At 38.2% G+C, this 26,173-nt stretch overlaps 1 protein-coding gene across 1 annotated transcript in view; it reads left to right on the top strand.

Annotated features, from left to right (window-relative positions):
• Positions 1-6,619: 6,619 nt before the first annotated feature.
• LOC117417292 (cytosolic carboxypeptidase 6-like) overlaps positions 6,620-26,173 on the top strand; it is a 279,068-nt gene continuing 259,514 nt past the window's right edge. The window contains exons 1-2 of the mRNA XM_034029328.3: positions 6,620-6,876; positions 9,201-9,323. Of these exons, the coding sequence (XP_033885219.1) occupies positions 6,816-6,876; positions 9,201-9,323 (184 nt within the window). The 5' untranslated portion in view covers positions 6,620-6,815. The remainder of the gene's footprint in view (positions 6,877-9,200; positions 9,324-26,173) is intronic.

The raw sequence follows: 26,173 nt of genomic DNA, 5'->3' as shown, positions 1-26,173 counted from the left end.
AGGGTCTTGCTTTAAAAGAGTGCCCATCACACACCCCCATACTGAGAGCCAGGACCAAACAGGTCACTACTACCGTGAGAACAAAGACGACTTTGCCGTAAGCAAATAAGTGTTTTAAACGCTGATCTCCGAGTGTGGAACCTGGATCGGGGCATGTTATATAATTCGTTGAAAAAAAATCAGGGATTCATCTGGATTTTTAAATCTCACTTGAAAGTATAGTTAGCAGGGGTGTGTCCAGAGGACCTCCTTTGTAGTTGAAGCACCACTGTTTTCACGGCAGCTTTTGTTTTATAGTTGTGTTTTTGACAGTGTTTTCTTCTTGTTTTATTTGGCCCTCTGTATTTTACAGCACCCTGTATTGTGGCCAGGCTGATACCATTATTGGCACCTGGCCATGGTTTGTTTCTGCGTGGTTTTGTGGCATGTCAACGCCAGTTCCGTCCGTCTACCTGTGTTCAGTGGACGTCCCTCACCTACTACCCCCATCACACTCCTCCAGCATTGTTTGTTTGAAACTGCATTGCAACTTTGAAGCTATCCATTTAGAGACCTATTGAAAATGACTTGCACAGTATCACTAACTTGGCAGGACTGGACTCCAATGGGGATCTGTGCTTGTCAGTCTGCGAGCCTGGCTTTAGTTCCCGTGGCGTCTCTGGCAGTGGCTTCATGGACCCTCTTTCTTGCCAGTCTCATAGCTGCCTGTTACTCGCTCCAATGACCTGGGAGCAATTTGAGAGCTCACAAGGTCCCTGAAGGACCCTTTTGGGAGGTCCCAACATGAAAAGACTTTCTATACTTTTTCAAAATTGTCTGTGTGCTGTGTTTTATTATTATTATTATTATTATTATTATTATTATTATTATTATTATTATTATTATTATTCACCTCCCTGGCTTTGAGTAAAAACATTTTTAAAAATCCAGGTTTGTACTAATGTCAGTCCTCCTGGATGACTACTGCTTGAATGCACAACATATACATACTTAGCTAGCATTTTAGTTTCTTTGGGAGTAGTTGGTTTTAGAGTACTGTATGAAGTACATACTGCAGCACAGAGACAGGGTTACCAAAATCTGCTGGCAATGATGTGCCTTTCACCCTCATGTTACACACCACATACCCAAACACTGTCTGGCCAAATGTGTGCATATTGTATTTGTGGTTCAAACATTAAAAACATTTACAACTCACACTCACCTGCTGATAAATCTGTGTAAGATGTCCGGAAAGGGTTTAGCACTCTACCTAGAGTATAAGCAAAAAACAAGCAAATGTTAACTTTGGCTAGTTATTTTCGTTACAGTCAAAAAACGTGGCTTAGAATTCTAAATTTTTGCATCTGTGACTAACTAAATTAAAAAAGGAATTGGCAATTAGAGACAATACCAAAATTACATTTGTTCAATACAACATATATCATTGTAAAATACGTCATTTGTATAATACAACATAGATCGTTTGTATAATACAACATTTGCAGTCACATATTTGAGTTATTTATTTTTTATTAATTTCTTTGAAACCATTATTCTAAGAGCATTCTAAGTTTTACCGTACCTATAGTGCATTACGTTAAAGAGGCATACGTAGCAAATCGATAACATGTGCCATTACCTATAGGTAACACAGTTTAGCCTAACTTTCTATAGCGCCATGGTTAAATACATAATACATATTAATTTGAACCCAACAGCTATATACATCCCCTTTAAACATGAAAATACGTTTTTGCGTAAAAACATTACTGCTGACCAGTATAATGCCACGATGTACTACTCTATACATTCCCATTTTGTACAGATACATGATTAGTTAGTGCTTATTATAACTGAGTACTGTGTTTTATTTATATACAGTTGCATTCACCTTTTTCAACAGTTCAATCCCAGCACATGAACCGCGTCGTCAATACTGGTCCGATCCGTCAGATGCAGTCTTTGGTTTTGGGTTAAACTGTGCACGTGACCAGCTGTGCTAACCAGGTGTTTTAAGCGATGTGTGTGTGACTCGAAAACAATTTAGGCTACTTGCCTCCAATACCTGCTGTATAAAGGGAAATCTTTCCTGTCTCAATTTACCATACCGGTAGCTAAGAAAATGTAAAGATACATTAAAAATGCCTGGTATGTGTGGGGTGTCAACTTCTGATGTTACTAAGCTAAACTTGAAAAATTAAAACTGCCACAGTTGAAGCAAGACACACCTTATCTTAAAACGGCATGTTTAATTTAACACTGAACTCCCATTCGATGGTGTTTCTTTGTTGTATTCGTCCATTGTTTAGAGTTGTCTGCAATCTTTGTTTCAGAAGACGAATCATGTTGACAGTACAGTTGTTTGTTTGCATTTCACAATTGTTGCTTTATTGGTACGATGTAAAACACTGTAAGCAAAACAGGGATTTTTTTTTTGTCTACTACAGTTAATTTGTCCACCATTTGTTTTAAAAACAAAAAGGCAGGTACAATTTATTTATTTGTTTTTTGGATCGGATTTAATAGGTATACAAAAATATATAACATGTAGTTTTCAATACATCAAAAGCCTCATGTGAGAAGTAGAAAATTAAGGCAAACCTATTTTTGAGTTGATTTTTAATTGTCAGTGATTTTTCTTGCCGTACTCAACTTAAAAAAATTAGCTCATATTATTAAAAAGGTATTTAAAAAATGTGTATTTATGGGCAGCAGTGTGCAGCAGGGCTCTGGACTCTTGACCGGCGGGTTGTGGGTTCAATCCCAGGTGGGGGGACACTGCTGCTGTACCGTTGAGCAAAGTACTTTACCTAGATTGCTCTAATAAAAACCCAACTGTACAAATGGTTAATTGTGTGTAAAAAATAACGTAATTGTATGTAAAAAATACTGTGATATCTTGTAACAATTGTAAGTTGCCCTGGATAAGGGCATCAGCTAAGAAAATAAATAATAATGATGTATTACAAGTAGTAAATATGGCAACAGATCTTTTATAAAACACTAGCTACAAATAGCTAGCATTCTCCTCCCAATCCTCCCAATGTAATTGCAATGGTTAAAATATGATGCAGTGATATTTAAAGTTTTTTAGTTATTGTTGCCAGTCCTATAGGTACCCTAATGCTAGTTATATGGCACACACACACAATTGCAACTACAGGGAATGAAGGTTTTGTTTTTGGAAATCCTTAAATCTAGAATGAAAGCTTGCCAAGGGTACACTTATGTTTTCTATATTTGTTTATTTAAAGCCATCACTCGATGAAAAAATCTCATTTTTGAATAGAGTCCTGGGGTTTTTCTCAATTGTGTGTGTGTGTGTGTGTGTGTGTGTGTGTATATATATATATATATATATATATATATATATATATATATATATATATATAAAATAGATAAAAGAACATCACTGTGAACAAACAGAGGATGATATTCCAATTCTAATTGAGGTTTACCATGAGTCTGCTAGGCATACAAAAGGGTTGTATTCATAAAGCAACAGCATACCAGTAAATTAATAGGACCGTGTGGCAATGTGGCTTGCAGTGTGCAAGTGTAGAGGTGATGCAGTGCTCAAGTAATGACAAACAACAACATTCATGTGCAGTGATGGTTTATTTATAATAACAACTGGCAATACACAGCTATGTCTACTGCTCAGTAAAACCCACGTGGTTCAGTCCCGAAATAATAATGATGGTAAATACACACACAGACTACAGACACGATCACAATTCCAAAGTGAGTGCTTTTTAAGTGCGAGTTGTAAAATACATTTATTTGTGAACAGTAGTGCAGTGTTGTCCAGGTTGGTGCTGGCCTTTGGCGACAGCTCCTGGTACGTGTTAGCTGTCTAACAAGAACAGACGTTTACAATTAGTATGACAAAACAAACAAACACTAAACACTCATGGTATATCACAGTCCTTCAGTTAACCATAACAAAGGAACAGTTCGCTCGGCCACATCCCCTTTTGTACCTTCAGCCACGCCCCCTTGGTTAGCGAGTGCAATGTTTTTTTCTCCAATCCGCGACTGCCACATCACTTCCTGTCTGGGGCAATGACTTGGGCTGCTTCCCAAACCGCACCCTTGCTCACTCGTTACCTTCCCTTGAGGGGCAGAAGATGATGATGCTGAAGTGTGTCCCATTTAATACTTTTAGCTCCACCCTACACCCTACTCACTCACTCTGTGACGTCAGTAAAAGGTCACGTGAAGAGTACACTTATCAAATGGTGTAGGATGCAAGGGAATGGTTTGGGACGCAGCCTTGGTGTATTGTGGCTCTGCCCCCTTCCTGGATGGCCGACTTCCGACTCACCATGGAATGAACGCTGTCCTTACAAAGGTAACACGAAATTCTCCTGTCAGGACACTGCACTCTGACTCGCGATCATATTATTGTTAATAAAACAATGAATAATACTCTCCCTACACCGAAACCCTAACCTTAAGGTCAGTATCCTGTACTGCAGTCAGTACACATCTAAAGTAGTTCCTGTTTGGCAGTGAATATGCGTTTTTGTTACTTTAAACAAAAGTGACCAGAGGTGCTGATTTCCTCAGTAGTCCTGACAGGAACATTTCGTGGTAAGCACTATGGAATGAACTGTCAAACCATCCAGTCCAGGGCACACTGTTCCCTTTACACAGCGCCCTCACAGGTCGGGAGGTAGATTTATAAACCAAGATTCATTCGTTCTGTCACAGACCGGTCATGCTTTATAAATATAACCCACATTATTAAAAATACATTTAGGTTGTGAATACCTTTTTAATTTTCTTTGGCCACAGTGACAATAACCTATGCCAATGGCAAATCCTGTTTGTGCCCTAAAGTCAATCTGTGATAGTATGAAGAGTGCTATTGATAGAGAGGAAATCTGTAATTTAAAGCAGGCTTTCACAATACAAACTAAAAAGGCAACCATTTTTACTTGATTAATTAAATGGCATACATAATGTGTTTAAAAAATGTTGGTGCTGCATAGGAGACCTACTGTGACCATGAAACTGAGATCCCAAACAAAAAGCGATGACGCTAGCGGTAAAACACCTGATACAGTCTGTTAACAAATATGACTAACTTTCATGTTGATACTCTCACAACTTGCCATTCAAACATGAGATTATTGCAACTGGGAAAGGTGGTTACCTCATTTTAGTTTTTAAGACATTGTACATCTTAAAGTCTTCACTGTTAAATGTGACCCTCCAGTTTTTAGTCACCCGTTCCAAGCTCTTGGGTTTGAACACTGTTATCAGGAAAGATTCTTATATTTTTTCTTGCTCTTCAAAACTACAGCTCCCAGAACCCCTTTCAACCCCTGGGAAAACACATTAATTCTGATAGTCTGTATATGCTGTACTACACCTCCAATCCAATAAGATGTGGTACGGGGGTAGAAGATCAGGTCGTTTCCTTTGAAGTATTTTATTTGGTTCCAGTGCCAGCTGGATATTTTACAAAAGATCAAATCTTCAAGCCATCCTGGCTGACTTTAGCTTCATTGTTAGTGCCAATGGTTGTAGAGTGTGTCTTACTTTTCTTGAACTGAGAGATGAAAATAAGATTATATTTTTCTATCACTTAGGGTATTAAATCCTAGTTTACACTGAGCCTTTTAAAATCATCTTTACATCATAGCTTTTTAGGGTATTTTGGCGATCATTGCTAACATTTAAAAGAAAAACCCCAAAAAACCAAAAAAAAACCGGAATGCCAAATTCCATTTCAGAAGGGCCACTTCAGGTTTGATATGTGACATTTAACAGGTAAGATCGTTATTACACTGGGCCTTGGTGGATCTTTAAATAGTCCAAATAAAAAAATAAAAAACAAGACCATGGGTGGAACTATAAACTGGAATGGATGGGTCAACTGTGCCCACCTTTTTTTTTTTTTTTTTTTTTTTTTTTGTTCAAACTCTTTCAATACCCGTTTAGAGGTCTAGGAAAAATAACTCTCAGAACAGAACTCCAGACTGCTGTAGTAGTATGGGACAGATACAGTAACAAACTCAAAAAGGCAGACCAGTAAACTAAGCTAATATACTAACATATATCTATGTTAATTTGTATTTATTTTTATATTAGTTATGCTATGGCAGTCTTCCTGTGAAGTTAGATTACTAGTTTACACTATCAGGGGATGCACCTGGGTTGCATCAATCACTTATTATTATTATTATTATTAACTTCTTAGCAGACGCCCTTATCCAGGGCAACTTACAATAGTTACAAGATATCACATTATTATTTTTACATACAATTACAATATTTTTGACAAATTAATTTTTACATACAACTACCCTTTTATACAGTTGGGTTTTTACTGGAGCAATCTAGGTAAAGTACTTTTTTGGGTAGTACCGTAGTCCCGGGAAAACCAAGTCAATTGTGTAAAGTTTAATGGATGGTGTTTTGTAGCTGCTAGAGTCACCTAGTAAAAGTTAACCATGGTGCATTTGCACAGTTACTGGCGGCTTTGACACTGACCAAGATCACGGCATTTTTGCCATGTTGTCTCGTCAGGTTTTCACAGTGGCTGCCTACCGACCGTAGTGCAACATGAAATTAATGATTCACGCGCCCTTTCTTATATCTAATAAATGAATAACGAAACCAAACAAACCTTTGTCATCGTGTGTAGCTTTTTGTTTACTTTTTTTTAGATTCTCTTAAATCACTTTCATCCGGGGCCTTCCTAAGTTGCACCTCCCTTATAGTTTCCATGGTATCAGACACAGCGTCCTGCTGTGGGCGACTTGTCCCCGCCCCGTGACGTTTGTGTTACCGTGACAACGCGTAGGCAGCGTCGGGTGACAATGTGCGTGCTGTGCAAGATGGAAAGGAAGATGGAGGAAAACGTCAGAGACCCAGATACTGGTTTGTAAACAATAATAGCATTTCATTTGTAGTGATTATTGCAAGGAGAAGTGAAATATAGTGACGCATGCAATGGCATTCCTGCTGTCCCACGTGTGTTCTCTGCATGCTTGCAACAAACAGTCGTTTGTATACAAACACACGAAGGGATAAGGGGACACATAGTTTCTGCTGAAACCATTTCAAGACTACTACACTGTTTCACCGTTTTGTCTAAAATAAATTAGTAATTTATCTGAACAGGTGTAATTGACCAGCGTTTTAAACGCAGTATGACCTTTTCATATATCTGTGGTATTTTAGGCGTCTGCATGCTATCCCGAGAACAATCCGTTCCTTTTAGTTTTCCAGTATTGTCATAACATTCTAAACCTATTTTAATTTCTAAAACATCAATAAAAAACAATAATGCAGACACAAACAAGATAAGCGCCATACCAATAAGCTTCTTGTCATTGCACATACAGTACCTGTCCTATATCTCCCGTTCAAACAAATTTGGCCCCTGACATAGTTGGTATGTGTTATGCATAGTTCAAACTTCATGCACAGTCGTCAGTTATTTGGTTAAATTTAATAATCAGCATGTTTTCATGTATTGTTTGTGACACCCTATAAAGATCAAAGAGGTTTATTTTCAGTTGTTCACTCTAGTATGTAATTTGTCTCTTTATATTTTAAATGACAAAAATACCCGTTAAATTAACTGAAACCAAACAAATATGGAATTTAATAAGTCTCTTAAAGGATATAGTCCAGGCTTTACTGCTTAACAGCATACCAACCTTTTCACATACCCCATTGTTTTACTGATGATATATATATATATATATATATATATATATATATATATATATATATATATATATATATATATATATATATATATATACAGTATATATATATATATATATATATATATATATATATATATATAATATATATATTTGCAGTACTGTGCTGATAGGAAAAGGTTTTTCAATCAAAAAATTAGACTTTCCCATTTTTTAAAATAACTTCTGACACATATAGCAAGTCTGTCCAGGACTGATGATGTGAAATCAATCTATATATGTCTGTAAGGCATCATGTAATTACTACAGTACGTCTTACAGCTCTATATGGGTTTATAATGAAACTGCTTCATTTAAAGGGGTTCTAGGGCAATATTGAGGGACATGTTTGGGTGAAAAATAATCTGTCAAAATGCCAGGGATACACAGATTTACCATCAAGGAGTTTCAGTTCTGCTGCTGTCTTTCTCATTGTGACTGAAACTGACTTTCAACAAAGGGGTGCAGCTGTTCCAGAATACATGTCAGGGATACTATATAATGCTTGGGTTACAAATGGCATGCGTTTCTAGTTTTCTTTTGCCCAGGATATGTGTAAAAGAAAAGATCATCCAAATAGGCTCAATCTTTGGTTGAAGGGACCCTCTTGGTTGATTCTGTATAGCAGGAATGGCAAATGTAGTGCATGGATTGAGACTCTTGCATTACATGGCTTAAGTGCAGCACTTCTCTAGTGAATCATATTAAGTACTGTGCTGTTACAAAGTAAGTGGGATTCAGGGAATACTTTCCTGGACTTCACAGTGGACAGGAGCAGCACTCACCTTATACATTAAGGCACCTGCCCAGAGAGACAGACAGTGAGAGGTGAGGGCTTTCTCTAGTGTTATGGTTGCCATTCGTCCATGAACAAGTCCTGTAACAACTGTAAGTCCCAGTTATCAGTGGCAGAAATTAATGATTTATTCAGGATTGGGGACTGTGTCTCCTCCCCTCTTGTAGACAGCAGATGTCTAATGCTGTCCTTCCTTTATTCATAATACTGTGCTACCTTGTTATTTCAAAATACAGTAGTTTCCAAATTTGTTAAATTTACAATTCCGACATTTGTTATTATTTTCCATGCTTACAAACTGCAGTATTCCTACAAAGAAAACCATTGCTTTTCTAAAGGCTGCATTTTTGATGGCAGGTGGTTTAACAAATGAGCAATAGGGTTATGTTGCTGTAATTTCTGTCTAATTTTGAATAGAGATTTTCCATTTACTAACCTTTTCCATTTACTAACCTACAGTTTAAGAGACGACATCAATACAGTTGAACGCCCCTAGTGGTCATTTAGAACCACCTCACTTAAATTCAGAAGCAGTCTTGGGGTTGAAAAATACATAAGCCTGGTAAAGAAATAAAGATATAAGCAGAAACAGCAATAGAGAATTTTACAAAACACAAATAACTTCATATTAAACAGGTATGAAATCAAAAATCATAATCACAGTCCCCCTGAAATGTCTTTTTTTTTCTTCCCAGGGAGTGAGGCTGGAGGTGAGGACTCTTTAGTGGGCAATGTGAGCAAGCTGCAGGTCACCCCACCTGGCTACACCGGCCTGCCCAGAAAGGGACACCTCGTCTTTGATGCCTGCTTTGAGAGCGGTGAGTCACAGACTGTATGGAAGGAATTATTCACAGGCCCCTGCAGGAAGTAGGGTTGTTCTGTTTTAACCACTGATTTTGCACACTCGCAGAAGAGCAACATCGATGTATGATCAGAGTGTTGTTGTTTTGTTTAATAAGTGACTTATTTTGCATAGATACTCACAACTTAGCCTTCAAACAACCATGTTTTCTCATTTGGCAATGCATTCTTACGTCATCAGAATATACCTTGTTGGTAAAATATAGCAAACAGGTCATTGCAGTGTACTGAAGGTATGTTCTGGACAGTAGCATTCACCAGAGCTTTAGGTAAGAAATTTATTTTTTAAAAAGCCTAATCATCAAGTATTTATAAAACTACGCTGAGAAAGACCGATTGCCAAAATGTTTCTTCAAGCATGTATCACTTAGATTTACAAATGCTTGATGACTGAGTGTTTTATAAGTGAATGACTTGCATAACATTTTTATAATTTGTTGTGTGCCCTCTGCTCTTGTGTTAGCATTTAGCTTGTTCCTTTGTGTCATGTTCAAGTGAAACATTCAGTTATGAATAAAGTGAAGACCTCAATCAAGAAGATGTGCAAGATCTATTGCTCTAAAGCTCAATATTATTCCCAACAATGAAGGAGTTTGAAAATTGCTTGTCGCGGCTAATAGTAAAGCTTTTAATGGGTAATTATCTGCCATTAAGGAACTAAAGTGCATGATGTGAGTGACTGATCAGCTAGCTTGTCAATCTCTGGGTAGAAAACTGCAATTAAAGCTGAGTTAACATTTAGACAAGTGATCTGTAAACTGCTTTTCATTTTCTTTTCATATCTGTAATGAAAATGAAGCCCCTGCAGCCCCTCTATTATTGTACATGTCAGCTTGCTGTAGTTCTACCAGGTTTGGTGCTACATACATGAGCATTCTCCCTTTGTACAGTACAGTGACGCACACTATGGATAGTATAAAACCTGGTGCAGAAACTATTTGTAAATCTTGATTATGATTCACAGGACAGTCTCATGACACAGCACCTGTACAGGCATGAACAGGGAACCCAGTATAATAGGTACCGGTACATAAAACCAGTCTTCAGTACTGTCATTGTAATCTGAGATCCTGAAGGAAACAATGTAATGAAACGAGTAGTTTAGGACAGCAATATTGAGTTTATGTAACCTGTTGGAACCTTGCTGTTATGCTTCCCATTTTCCCTTTTTGTGTTTTTCTTCAGTATACAGTTCTTGAAAAATACAGGTACAAAAGAAGGGATGTTTTCTTTATAATACTTTTTCGTATTTGAATAAACAGAAAGAGCTGTGCTGTGGCTCGATGCAGCAGTGAGCTCCCAGTGCTGTGCTTTGACAGTTTGTGAATCTGTAGATCAGAGATGAAAGAGTCTGTTTAACACAGCAGACTGGAACAGGTACACATAGCAGCCTAAGGCACTGTAAAAGAATACACACTGACAGCTAGGTATTATAATGCATGGAGTGGGCTATGTAATGCTAGTGGGGTCTATGGAAACTACCAGAGCACCTACACAAAAAGCATTAATACCCACAAGAACAGGCATTACCTGGTAGATTATTGATCTTGTCTTTTTGTTAAGCTCTCTTCTGATGTGGCTGTGGTCAACCAACGAGCTGTTAAGCCCACTGCTTTATGTATAATACTAAATTACTGGTATACCTCCAGAAAAATATTACTTTATTTTATGAAAACTAAACAGAGAATGTAGAGTTGTTAAAAGGAACATTGCGAGCACAGTTATTTTGAACATCAAGATCATGCCTTCTACTCTACAGTACTTTGGCTTCTTTTGTTTGAAGACGATATTAACAGTGAATATACTCTTTCTGTGAAGAATATCCTTACAGTGTTGCATTCGACATGGTCTGTGTATGTGGTAATATGTCAAGCACTTCCATACCAATGAGAACAATGAGGTGATAATAAAAAGAAAATAATATACCAGTATTGAATAGCATAGCCTATATGGAATACATTTAAATATATGCTTAATAGATCTATACTTCAGTTTACACACTGAGGGAGGGCTCTGGGATTGGCTATCCAGAAAGACGTCAAAAGGACTGCATTATATAGTTAGGGCCTGGCTCCTATCTCAGTAACAATGTGCTATGCAGTGGCTGAGTTCAGGTTGAGGCTTTTCACAAGAAAAAAAAAAAATATATATATACTGTGTATATATATATATATATATATATATATATATATATATATATATATATATATATATATATATATATATATATATATATAATATCAGAAGATTGATTTTTCCAAGTTCCCCACTCTTTGCATGCTCTGTAGACCTCAGACACTGATTAATGGGCGTTGCATGCACAGACTGAGATCAGCTAACATATATGACATCACCCCGATGTCTCCAAGTCTGGAAATTCTTCTGAATGATTTATGGAATTGATATTAATCTCTTTCCAGTAAATGCATTTCCAAAGTTGGAAACAAAGGGAAATTGATGTTACTGTACTAATGTCAAATTAATGTCCTGTTGCTGTTTTAACAAAGCAACAACAGCTAAATGTTTTAACCACTTACGGGCTGCAGTGGTGGTTATGAAACCACTGGGCAAGATTGCATTTTACATGCCCACTCCTACTTATGCTTTTACTTTGCAATACTGTACTGTATACAGTTGCAACATTTGTATGATAGTGAAGGTAACGGGTTTGACTAGCTTACAGGAGTAGCCAGAGTGCTTTGCTTTGCACAGGGCTGTAGTTTGCTAGGTAATGGGTGGACAGCGATAGATTGCGCACACACAGTAGAAGCATGTTAATTTTACAGGGAATTACTGAAGGTATTAGAAAGTGTTGGATTTTTAAGTCACTGGATTGCAACTAGTCATCCTCTTTTATATGAAGGAGGCAGAAACTAGCCCTTCTCATGATGCAAATCTCAGAGCCAAGTTTCAAAAAGAGAGCTTTTCAGTGAGAACAGCTGAGATAGCAGCAGTGAAGAGCATTTGAATTAGGGAGGAGTGCTGCTGTTGTTCTTGTTTTTCACTTAGCCATCCCTCCCAGTGTAAACATTTGCATACAGAGAGTTTATTAAACACAGGCTCTGATAAGAAAGCTGACAGTTCAGTTGGAGTGCGATTGCAGAATCAAGTCTGCCAGTGTTTGAGTAAACTAATGGAGGGGTGGCCACAGTTATATATGTATCGACATCTCTGTTCTTTGTTCACTGATTTATCTACCAATATAAAAACAAAACAAAAAAATAGAAACAGTTTATTAAAGTGAATAGAGCTTAAACATGTATTCCAGTAAATCTTAATTAATATGCATTGTCATTACTTCATAGATTATCATTTTTTTCCGTAATAAAAGACACAGATTATGGTAAATGTGTATTTGGTTTTTAGTATTAATTAACTAAATTGCTAAATCGCTCCTTAAAGTAATTGTAGCTCACACAATAGTTCTGTGAATTTTCTCTGCCATGCACATCCATTCATTATATTGGTCTCCAATGTGCAATTTTGAAAGAAAACTGTATTAATAAACATGTTTTATCATTTTTAAATATATTTGGAACTACTCTAGGTTAAAGAAATATTTGTTTGCAAGCCATGCTTTAAGACTGGCATGCACGTCCTGTGTCATTTCACCTGAAGGGTGAAACTGTCCCCACCCCTTTTTTCCTGTCATTAACCACCCGGCTGCTTCCCAGACACTACTGAGGTGAAATGACCTAGCAAGTGTAAGCGTAACAGATTTCCGATGTTAAGGCATGGGCACTGAGAACTTTCCTCAACCTAATGTAGTACCAGATACCATGCTTTAAAGTGAAAATACAAGTTTGCTATAACATGTGTCTCTTTCAAAACTACACTTTTATGAACTGTAGCAAATGGAAGTGCAAAATCGGTTTCTGAATTAACTATTTTGTCAGCTACAACCACTTTAATGGCTTTGAAAAAATACCATTAAATAAATCAAATACACTTTTACCACAATGTTCGCATCTTTTATGCAGGAAAATGTGAGATGACAATACTGTAGTTCATATTAGGTAAGATTTAGTGCTCTTTGTTCTTTAAGATTAGGTACAGTACAGTACTACATTATGTATAAAATATATAGCATTCTCTGAGCCAGACTGCCACTTTATGCTGCTATTGTGGAAAAACATTTGAAAATTGGATAGGAACTTTTAACCTGTACTTGTGTCCATCTGGTTCAGGGGTCAGTATACTGACCTACATTGAATGGTAACCAAGTTTTGCTTTAAAAGTTTGTAAATGTCTGGGCGTGGAGTTACAAGATGTTTCAAAAGTCTCCAGAGGTCATGAGAAGCATTCATTTTCTAAAGACAGTTGGCTGTGTTGTAGGCCAGGGTCACTTTGCCCAGTGATACAACAATAATACTGTCATACAAATACATCACTTGTTCAAATATCTGTTACAAAAACACCTTTTACAGCTAAAGTAATGTAAGATGGATTTACACGCAACACACACCTGCAAAACAGTGAGCGACCTCTTTGACTGTTTTCTAGGTCTACAAAACATTGGTGTTAAACTACGCTGTTGTATGTATGTCTTTGTATCCTTGCAGTATACTTAAAAATTGAATATTTCTTGCAGAAATAGTGGTAGTTTGCCTGCATAGAAGGAATGTTATCAAGCAATTAATTTATTTTGTACTGTATACTTACCAGGGTTAGGTGGAAGTTGGCCATCTAGAAAGGGGACGGAGCTACGGTATACCAAGTCATCGCCCCCGAAGGGAAGCGATGTGGCAACCTTGGATTGGAGGAGAAACGGTTGCACTCATTAACCTAGGGGGCGTGACTGACGGTATATAAGGGGATGTAGCAAGGTGATCTGTTCCTTTGTTTATGGTTAAGATGAACCGGAAGGAGTACTGTGAATTACTGTGAGTTTTGTTTGTTTTGTCGTATCTAAAATTCTACTTGTTTGTTATTATTAGACGGCTAACACGATCCGGAGCTGTTGCTTAAGGCCAGCACTAAACCCGGACAGCACTGCACCATTGTACACGAATAAATTGTATTACACCACAAGCACTATAGCATTGCTGTTGTATTGCCTGGGATTATTCTTTGTGGTAACCAGACCAGGATTATAAAAATAAAGCCTGTTTGGATAGTGAACTTTGTTGTCTGTCTTCTGTTTTATAATCACATCACCACTACACCTGCGCAATGCAAACCACTTTGCCACAGTACTTCATTGTGGCATCTAATGTCAATACTGGTGCTGTCACCGTGTTTGTCATTTTGATGACACCTGTCGCCTTTTTCATAAATATGTGAACAGAACAACATTCCAAAAAGTAAATGTTGATGTCTTGTATCTAGCGTAATATATTTGAATATGTTTATTGAAACGGTGCTATGGTTGTGTTTGCTGTTTACTTAAGGTATAAAACCTAATTTGCATTTAAATTAAATCGCAATTCATTTTCAGCTTTATGCAAATTATAGGGTCACTTGCTCTTTCGTATTGCAACCTACATGTTTTGTGTTCTATAAAAGTATTATTAGCTAACTATATTATTACCTTCAATGTGGGACATTTGATAATGCAGTTTGTTACACTCTATTGTGAATATTTCCTCCAGGCATCATTAAAAACCAAGCTTATAGTTCTGCAGTCTTAATGGTAATGTCGAAAAGTGTATACATTTACTTAGAGTTGACTATGCAAATAATATTTTTTTATAACCATCACAGGTAGGCTATATTCTGATAATGATATGACCTGTATTTGTTTATGCTTGAATGAGAATTGCATAATTTTCAACTGGCTTAATGCATACAGTATGTAAATGCAATGGCACTGAGATATTTTATTCTATTTCTTTTTTTTTTTTATTCGAACACAGTCAGTTCTCCTAGTTTCATTAAAATCAGGGGTACAAGTTGTGAATGCGAGTTAATGCAATTACAACTGTTCCCATTGTTACCTTTCCCCTTTGCTCAGTCCAAAAAAATGTAATTCTAATATGTGGTATATATTATGAATACCAATAGCAGAATTGTGCCGTGTGCTACATTGCTCTAATATTGTCTCAGTAAGGTCATATGCTGTTCTTGCTACTTGAATCACCTGCTATATGTAGCATATCCTTTTTTATTTTTATAAATGAACTGTCCTTGACATGACCGATTTAATTTGTTTTGTATTCTGTAATATGTCTCTGTTGTAATAGGCAAGACAACAGACTTTAATAGTCACTTGTTTGGCAGCTGTTTCCATTTTCCAATATTGCACTGAAATCTCACGAGGCACGTAAAAAGTGATGATTCTGGAGAAGAGATTTTGTTTCAGACTATCAAAGTCTGATATGCAGTCTTGCCCATCCTTACTGAAAGTCTAACTATATATTGCAGAACACCAGAGATGCCGTTTGCATTACAAATTACAAATTAATCAGTTTTTATTTTTACTTTGTTATATACTACCCTTAATAAACATAATCTCCCTTGATAAACATACTCTAGATTCTAAATTATTATACTGTCCAGTAACTGTAGTGTTGTATTTCTGATAACGGAACCTGCTGTTTTGTGACCAGTGGGTTTTAGATTCAAAGTATTTGAAAACTGTAAAATGCCTCATGTCAGTTCTGAGAAGTGATTTATTTTGTCTAAACAACACTGTTTAGCTGATGAAGCCTAAATGTGTTTGTGTGTGTATGTTTATTTATTTTGTGTTTGCTATGCAGATAGGTTTTCTGTTCCCGCAGTGCTGCATTCTGTAGGATGCCATTTCCCTTCACACTCCATCGATCGCACTGCGATTCTACCTCCCTGCTTTACCTCTCAGCTCCAAATCTCCACTTTCATGCAACACTGGTGAGCGTGCTCGTTTCTGCATTGCTAGGCTTGGGGAAGTTGGAGACAAGCACTGCCTATCAAATGAAACAGTACAGTTAATTTGTTTGTTTTTCCTAGAAATTCATGTCGTGAGCTGGCAAATGGCTCAATTTACTCAAAAAAAAAAATAGTGTTCACTAGTTTATGGGTCATATTCATAAATCTTAAAATTCTCTGGATATCTAATATTGCAGCTGAAAATGAAGGGCTTTTTATACATTAGGGTACTCATTTGAACATGTGTGCTCAGTGTCAGAAACACATTGCTCCAATGGAAAGCTTCATTTTGGGGTTGAGCTCTTGTTGATTAGAGTGGTGGAATCTATGTGTCATCAGAAGTTTGCCACTCCAGCACTATTTTGACCCACTATTTCACTTAATGCACCACTTACGCTTAGAGTGTGTTCTGAACCACAAGAATGAACTCCACACCCTCTTTAGAAACAGCCTGGTTAGGTTTCCTGAACAGCATTTAAGTTTAAGTTTCAGCATTTAAAATCAGTGGAAACAGATATGAAATCTAGAACTCCTTACGGTCACCTTAATTAAGATGCGGCTCTACTCTTGCAGTGCCCTTGCAGTAGATGACAGGAGCACCTTGAACAATTGGCCACCTATCTTAAGCTGTCAGAAATACTTTGTGTGACTTGTTGATTTCAGGTTTCAATCTTAATTCTTTAAGTTTCTGTCAGGTTGTTATGTAATGACAGATTACAAGATCTTGCTCTCACTAGGGCCCTGATTAAACCAAAGTTTTAGCACCGCTTAATTGTTATGGCAGCACTATCGTTTTATTTTGATCCATACCCTGGCATCTTAAAACCCTGCTTGGACATGAAACCTGAATTATGTACTGTATATTCCCTTTAAAGTAATTGTAGCTAACAGTGGAGTGATGGGAGCTGTCCTCAGCACCCCTCTCTAGCTTCATGACTTGTCCTTGGTGCTGAAGCTGCTCCCATGCCTGAAACAGCAAATGGCTTTTTTTTTTTTTTTTGTCAGATGGAGAATATAGAGATAAATCTAGGCTGTCAAGGAAGAATGTCCTTTGTTTTATTTTTATTCCACTTATTATTATTATTGCATTTTTCATCTCTGATGCTTTTTGACCCTCTCTTTCGCTCTTTTTATTCCTTCTTTTTTATACTCCTTATTGCTCTCTTCTCCTTGTGGCTTGTTCTATATTTTCCCCTTCTGTCCATTTTCGCCAATTCTTTTTACCTCAGTCCTGGGTGCTTTTTCTCCCATTAAACCTATTAACCTCCTCCCTTTACTTTTTTCCTCCGTTCCACCCCCTTTCTCCTATTTCCTTCCCCTTCCCTCCACTTGTCCCCAGCTGGATCTGTTTCATGTGATTAATGTCCTTTGATGTTTGGGCTGTCCCTCTCATTCATTCTGAAAGGGAGACCTGTCTGTGATTACAGAAGCACCACAGTTTCAGTCCTTAGGCCCCATGTTGCTGCCCCATGCTATTGCTCTTCTTTTGAGTGATAAAAAGGTGCTGTAAGTGAAAATGACTGCAACAAGCCTCTGAAGCACTAAAGTGGTGCGCACACACAGTGCCAATGATGGAGTAATTCATTTCGAAGCAATACTGACTCTGTAAACACGCTTTCAAACCAGACTTGTCATTTTTCATCTTCAGCAACAATGCAAGGATCTGGAACTGTTTACCAGTATGGGTTTTAAAAACTTTTATTTCTTTATGTAAATGGAAAGTGCCGGGTTAAAGTCCACTGTGGTGTCAGATTACATTTTCTTATAAATTTGTTTTGTTAGCCTGACCAGTGAGATATTTTCAAAACATGTTAAAATGCATCTGCTTCTAAAACTAGACAACTGCATTGCACTATTCTACCTTGAAGAAATACAATTTCTTAAAAAAAATAAAAAAATGTACTTGAATGTATGCATTCATTCAGTTTTGCACCAGACCTCAATGTTATTGCTGAGTTACATTCTTTTTCTATTGTAGCTTTCAAGCACTCAGTATTCCAGGAAGGCACATGCCTATAGCTGTAGTTGAATGTAAAAGTTATGAACATTCAAAAGACAATTATTTGAAACAAATAAAAAGCACACTTTACAATTCACCCATGAAATTGTGTAGTACTGTAGGCACATTATAAACAATTCTTCTTAAAAAGGTGCAGCATTTCCCTAGGTGTTATATGACACTATAAGAGAGCTGTACATGCATTTACTACACTGCAGGTAAATACATTAAATGACTACAAACACATTACAAACAATAGAGTTCACAGAAATACTTTTGAAGTAATTAGTATCATTAGAAGTGGGATGGCACTCGGATGGTGTTTTACCTCTACACTAGTGCCTGTGTGAAGCCTGCTGTTGGGAGAACCTTATCAATGCCTGGCACTCTTAACAGGATCTTAAGCCCTGCTGCTGGGGCTTGAACTTGTGGAAATGAGAAACACTTGCAAGCCAAAGTGGCCCCTAGTGCCATTTTGAATAAAATATTTAATCTGGCTGCATTCATATGTCGAATTATGCATCTGAGTTCTATAAAACACAAACATTTAATACAGTTAACATCAACAAATGTTTTTGTAGGATTTTTGTATTTTTTTTGTTAAGTTCCAGTCACAAGTACACCTGGAAACGATGCACTGCCCAGGCTTTGGACTGCTTTTCAAAAGAGCTGGGATTTTTATTTTGTAAAGCTGCCAGTGCATTGACAGCAGCAGCACTTTGTGTAAAAGCTGCATCACAATAGGGATTTTGAAAAGCTGCATCACAATAGGGATTTTGTCTACTAGGCTTCTGTCTGCATAGCCCCCCCAAACCCCCCTATCCTTCGCCACAGTGGATTTGATGACACCCTATTCTCTGGCTGCTTTGCCTAACCTTAAACATGCCTGAATCCGATTAGCCAACAATACCAGTACATGCTGTACAAAAAGGAGGAGATTTCACAGAGAGAGTGCTTAAACCAACCTTTGACATGTTGCTTTGCTGTGCGTATGATCTACTTTGCACACTGGAGTTAACCTGAAACCACTGGTCTACCATACAGTTAGCAAAAGAAAAAGAAACAGAAGCCACTGCAACCTGCCACAGACAGACTGAATTATATCAAAGGTTTGTTTTTGATTTCATCACAGCCTGGATCATCAAAGGACACTCTGTAGATCTCTGAGTTATTATTGGATACCGTGACAAATTGGCTATACCTGGCTATAAGGAATTTAATATCAAGATTAAGGAAGCATGTAGTATAAATACTCTCTTAGATAAAATATGAATGGTTTAAAGGTGATGGCAGGCTGTAAGGTATGATTTAAATACAAACATTCATAACTGCAGATGAAAATAATTCATTTGTAATGTTGAAGACTGCATCATGAAAGCAGGCAAGTTTCAGAGTATTCATTTGACAAGAATTCCATGAGTCGGAGCTTGGTGGAAAAGCTGTAACTGCCAGGCTACTTGAACATATTGTACTCACCGCTGTGGATAGAAGCGCATCACTCTTGAATGGAAATCCACATATCCTGCATCTAGTGCTTAATCACTACCATGATAAATGTGCTTTTAAAATAAGCCATGCTTGGTAAACTACTTTCCCTCCATGACTGCCTACTTAGGTGAGTCTTATTACTGGTCCTCTATTAAGTTTGATCAGTCCAAAGCAGTTTTTGCAGGAGTCTGATTGCTCAGCTGGTTATTTTAGTAACTTTACTAGGTAGTGGATACTAGTGGATTTGCAGACCATGTACTGTTGTTACTGTCGTGCAACCAAGAAATCTAACCCCTGAGCAACTACAGGTGCTCTGATAAGTCCTGTATCTGATGCCTTCTCTCTCTCGCTCTCTTTCTGTATCCCTCACTCTCTCTTCTCTCTGTTCCCGAACTCATTACAGAGCAATCAGCCCCAAGCTCTGAAGTGCGCATCCAGAGGGAGCAATAACTGTAAATAACCAGGGCTGCAAGCTCCCCGATAACTTGTTACCAAGATGATAACAGCCCTTCTTAGCAGTCCTGTTGACCTTCTGTTTGCCTCAGGCTTTCTAGGACCCTTCAGCTCCCTCTGTTTTTTATCTTTTAAACTCTCTACAGGGGAGATTATTTAGTGACATTAGGAAGAAGAAAAAATAGATTGTCACCCTGCTCAAAGACGTTCCTGAATTTCTGTACTGCCTTTCCCGTTATTCACTTGCAAGCATGAAATTGCAACAAACTGGCGTTTACTTACTGAGCTAGCCAATGCTGCAGAGTTGAACATTATTACAGTGGGGGGAAAAAACAAACAAAAAAAAAACAGCCAGCCAGCAGTGTATCCTTCATCGTTTCCAAACCTGATAAAGGTCAGTATTATAGTTTTGGATGTGCTACACTCTTCTATCACAGTGGACAACTGTATTATTGGGTTTTCCAAAGTTTAGAAGTTAATGATTGAGTGTTTGAAGTTGTGTACCGATACGTGGGTGACTGCTAAACCCAAACAAATTTAGAAAACATTACTGTTGGGTTAACGAGCAAACCATGACCTTAGACAAAAAACAAAACAAAAATATGATTTCAGATAACTGAACCACCCACTCTCTGGAATTTGATTGCATTTGAATGTTTTTTTTCTTTTTCTAAAACGAGTTTAGAAGGGAAAATGAACTTCACAACGATGCAAATGAGATCCACACAGAGAGCCTTAAGTCATAATTCTGTTGACAAAGTGTAAAATCACAACAGCACCAGTGGAGCTGTCATCTGTCCCCAAAGCACCAAAGCCATCTCTCTGTTGGGTAGAATTTTACATTTTGTTTGTTGAAAACTAATTTTCTGAATCCTGCATACCATTTTTTTATGCTTTATGATTAATATTGCACATGAAGTCGGATGTCTCTGTTGAGAGAAGCCATAGCTATGAGTCCCAGGAGAAGATAGCTTTGAAATTACTTATGTGTACTGAACTGTCCGGTAGACGTAACATACAGCAACATTCTGTACAACTGAATATGAACCAAACTGGTTTTATCCAGATCTGAGCCCTCAGGACAACACAAGATACAAAATTAGTATTTAGACCATTAATCAATTATTTAAATAAAAGGCAATATAGTATGAATGTATATGTATATGTTTATATACGAACAACTGATGTGTAAATATGTATGCAACTCTATATACCATAAATCTATTTATGTACAGTATATTGAAATTGCTATATTTGAATATGTACTAATATGTCATTTGAACAGAAATAAATACAGTAAGTCTTCCACAAGCCATGTTTAGAACTATGCAGGACTGTATTGTTTTTGTTGATATGATAGTCTGAGCATATATTCATTATACTATGTTGAATGTTGCATATCTTCTGTATTTGTAAAAGGCAACTGGTTGATTTTACAGTATATAGTTCACAAGAACCAGCACAGGAAAGTTGCATAAGCAACAATAAATGAAGGGAAGGGGACCCTTTTTGACTGCTGCACCCTGACACTACTGCTAAGCTTTCTGTTTCATTGATCAGCCACTAGTAATTAGATGGAAATTTACTTTTGCATGAAACAAACATGAATATATTGCACTTCAGGGCAGAATCGATTTAAGGTGATATTTTTAATTGCTTCTGTTGTTAGTCCTACCCTCCCTCTGCAAGCAGGTCTTTAAGGATGGTTAAGGAATAATGTTCATACAGCATCTCTGCATGAATGGCATTGTAGCTGTCAGTGTGCTACCATTGACCCTTTGTACAAAACCATTGCATTGCCATTTTTACATGTTCTTGTTATTATTATTATTTATTTCTTAGCAGACGCCCTTATCCAGGGCGACTTACAATCGTAAGCAAATACATTTCAAGTGTTACAATACAAGTAATACAATAAGAGCAAGAAATACAATAACTTTTGTTCAAGCAAAGTACAAGTTCTTGCCACTGGAGATTATTAATAAGGCAATTTACCACATCTAATACATTGTGTGTGACAGTATGTAATCGTTACACTGCTACTAGGAGGCTGTGTGGTCCAGTGGTTAAAGAAAGGGGCTTGTAACCAGGAGGTCCCCAGTTCAAATCCCACCTCAGCCACTAACTCATTGTGTGACCCTAAGCAAGTCACTTAACCTCCTTGTGCTCCGTCTTTCGGGTGAGACGTAATTGTAAGTGACTCTGCAGCTGATGCATAGTTCACACACCCGAGTCTCTGTAAGTTGCCTTGGATAAAGGCATCTGCTAAATAAACAAATAATAATAATAATACTAATCGCCATATAAATCCCAAGTTTTTCCCTTCAAAGTGAATCATAAAATAAAGAAAAACTGGCAATGCTACATTAAAAAACACACCTCGGAAGGTTAATTCAAGGGATGTGACGTCCACATCTGTTGTTTTAGACTGCCCTTTTAACATTACTGATGTGTTATTCACATTGCACCCCAGAGTAATAGCTTTGATAAATTGGGCCCCATGTCTGGAAATCAGCTTTTCAAAACATCCTGTTTGCAAGTGTTTGTGTTGCTATTAATTCAAGTTTAAATGCATTTATCTTGTATAGCTCCACGATTGTGCTTTGATAGTCTTAACGTTTATTGCCTAATAATATGTGTCAGCCTGTATCTAAAGATTTAAAAATTACCACAGCACAGCAGCAAAACACAGCTGTCCCTGTGGTATGAAACATGTTTTCCTTGATTGCATTTAACCAGTTAATTTAGCCATATGCTGCACATTGCATAAGTGTTATATTTAGTGTTGGGACGAACACGTGATTTTCATGTTTGGCTATCCGCTCATAATTTAAATATTCGTTTGAATATTCATTCGTTTTTTCAAAAAGTAATAAAAGCCATTATATTATATAGTGTTTTACTAACTGGATTATTCATAAATACGTATGCTCGCACCCTGCCTTTTCACTGCATTTTTAAATGCTGTACAATTTTGAAGAAATTAACTAAGAAGTAATAACATAATAAGGGCTATCAACTAACAAGGTTTTAAAAAAGAAATACGCTGGGTTTGTTTTATTAAACAGTGGCATTAGTTAGCCGTGTATGTATGTATGTACAGTATGTATATGTGTGTGTGTGTGTGTGTGTGTGTGTGTATATATAGTGTAACACAGCAGGGAGGGGGTTAAAGCCTCCCTGAGTGGAAAACATGTGCAGAATGCACATTTGTTTAGTTTAATTGTTTTACTTTATTGTTTCATTGATTTGTTAATTGTTTTATTATTAATTATCCCCTGCACCTGGTAGCTATTGTTAAATTAAAACCAGGTGCAGGGTATTTAAGAGAGGCAGCTAGTCTGCTCAAGGCTGCTGAGGAGAAGGAGGCAGAAAGGTGTGCTCTGCTTCCTGGCAGTCATGAGCTAAAAAGTAAGTGCTGTAAAAAAGCCAGTGTGTTTTGTAAGGAACGGGGAAACAGTGTAGCTGTCCCGTGTTAGCCAGGGTGTTCCTGTGTGTTAGTTAGTGCTCGTACAGAGCTAGGTGTTTATTTTGTGTGTTTTGTTTGATTTTTGTGTTTATTAAAAATAGCGCACCCGCGCTTAAAATCAATTTCTGTGTGCTGGGTCTATTTATAAAGGGGCAACGAACCCGAGTGAGTGCAAATCTTTTACATTTGGTGTCAGAAAGTGTGGGCGCCCCTACGACCCAGAAAGATGGATTTATGGTACCTGATCGAGCAGATTAATAGAAAGGCCGCTGCTCAGAAGGAGCAGCTGGAGAGATGGGAGAGAGAGATGGGGTTGGCACCGCAGAAGAGACAGGAGCGGGAGCCAACCGAATTGGAGCGGTTACTCCTGGAATGGGAGCAGGCTAGCGTAGCTCCGCAGTCTCCAGAGCCCAGAGGGGAGGAGCCGACGCTTCCAGAGCCCAGAGGGGAGATGCCGCCGCTTCCAGAGCCCAGAGGGGAGGAGCCGCCGCTTCCAGAGCCCAGAGGGGAGGAGCCGCCGCTTCCAGAGCCCAGAGGGGAGGAGCCGCCGCTTCCAGAGCCCAGAGGGGAGGAGCCGCCGCTTCCAGAGCCCAGAGGGGAGGAGCCGCCGCTTCCAGAGCCCAGAGGGGAGGAGCCACTGTTGCCAGAGTCACCGGTGGAAGTCAAGGGGGAGGATGTGCCGCCTCCCCTGCAAGCCAGTCCGGCGTTGCCGAGGGAGGTCCCTTGTCCCGGCAGCGTGGACACCAGGCCGGAATGCCCAGACCTCCCTCCGCTTGACCTGGCTCCCAGGTCGCAGTACAGCCAGGCACAGTCGCCTGCCTGGTCCCTTGCTTCACTCCCCCTGGAATCCCAGACGTCGCTGCGCAGGATGAAGACGTCACTGCGCAAAAGGCAGACGTCGCTGGCGCTCCCCCTGCTGATTGCTCCATTCCGCCTACCTACTGCTCCGCTCCCCCTGAGATTCAAGACGTCGCTGCGCCGGTCCACAGCCACGCGCCTCTGCCTGCCAGTCCTGGCTCCCGGTCACCGGCCTGCGCTGTGGTCGCCCTGGACAAGCCGTCTGGGTCCCTCCGCGTCGGTCCTAGGTCCATCCCTGGAAACGCCGGAGGGACCAACCCACCCTCAAGCCCGCCCGTGGAAGAGGTCGACAATTGACATTGCTGGACTTGAGGGTGGGTGGTCTTTTAAGGGTGGAGGGAGGTGGCCGTCGAGTGGCCGGTGTCTTGAAAAGACAAGGGGGGGGAAGTGTAACACAGCAGGGAGGGGGTTAAAGCCTCCCTGAGTGGAAAACATGTGCAGAATGCACATTTGTTTAGTTTAATTGTTTTACTTTATTGTTTCATTGATTTGTTAATTGTTTTATTATTAATTATCCCCTGCACCTGGTAGCTATTGTTAAATTAAAACCAGGTGCAGGGTATTTAAGAGAGGCAGCTAGTCTGCTCAAGGCTGCTGAGGAGAAGGAGGCAGAAAGGTGTGCTCTGCTTCCTGGCAGTCATGAGCTAAAAAGTAAGTGCTGTAAAAAAGCCAGTGTGTTTTGTAAGGAACGGGGAAACAGTGTAGCTGTCCCGTGTTAGCCAGGGTGTTCCTGTGTGTTAGTTAGTGCTCGTACAGAGCTAGGTGTTTATTTTGTGTGTTTTGTTTGATTTTTGTGTTTATTAAAAATAGCGCACCCGCGCTTAAAATCCATTTCTGTGTGCTGGGTCTATTTATAAAGGGGCAACGAACCCGAGTGAGTGCAAATCTTTTACAATATATATATATATATATATATATATATATATATATATATATATATATATATATATATATATATAACATTTTGTGTTAAAGCACACATTTCATTAGTTAAACAGGAGAAGTTAAACAGGAGAAGATACTCTAGTATAAAAAGAAAACAGACAGATAAATTACCTCAAGATTGTATTTCGTCTATTATTCATACTGATAAAACAAGGAAGATGTTACTTGGATCATGGTAACTTTATAGCTATCTTTTTTTTTTTTTTCGTAGTCAGAATTTTGATAAAGTAATAATTATCTACCTATTATGGGTTCATTTTTAGTGTGGGTGAAACCAGGGTTAACATTATAACAAAGTAATCTCCATGACAGATTAAATTAGCATTTTATAGTTACTGAATAAACTTACTATCCTGTTAGGTCATTGCCTGTTATCTTATAAAATCGTAATGTTTTTAACAGTTATTTAATTTTACTTTTGGTCTACAAAATAAACTTCATACCTTTAAATTGTATCCACGCTGTTCTGTACTGTAGATATTTGTACTCCACTGTCCAATACGATTTGCACTGTGGGCCTCGGGAAACTCTATTAGCAATGGTTTCCCGCTTTATGAAAGACACTAATGATGTATGTGTTCAAAAAAAAAAAAATAATAATAATACTGGTAATTATGTACGTGTGCACTCAGGGTCAGTCATATACTGCAGCGTAAGGTATCAGGCTACTGCATAAAAAAACTAGTAGCAAATGAAGAGTTTTGGGTTGCAAAATGCTACCAAATATACGTTAACTTCAAGCCTTGGTA

The sequence above is a fragment of the Acipenser ruthenus genome, chromosome 12 (genome assembly GCF_902713425.1).
Source record: "Acipenser ruthenus chromosome 12, fAciRut3.2 maternal haplotype, whole genome shotgun sequence".
In the NCBI taxonomy this organism is placed as follows: Eukaryota; Metazoa; Chordata; class Actinopteri; order Acipenseriformes; family Acipenseridae; genus Acipenser; species Acipenser ruthenus.
Note: the sequence above shows the minus strand (reverse complement) of the source record. Positions and strands in the feature narration are given on the sequence as shown.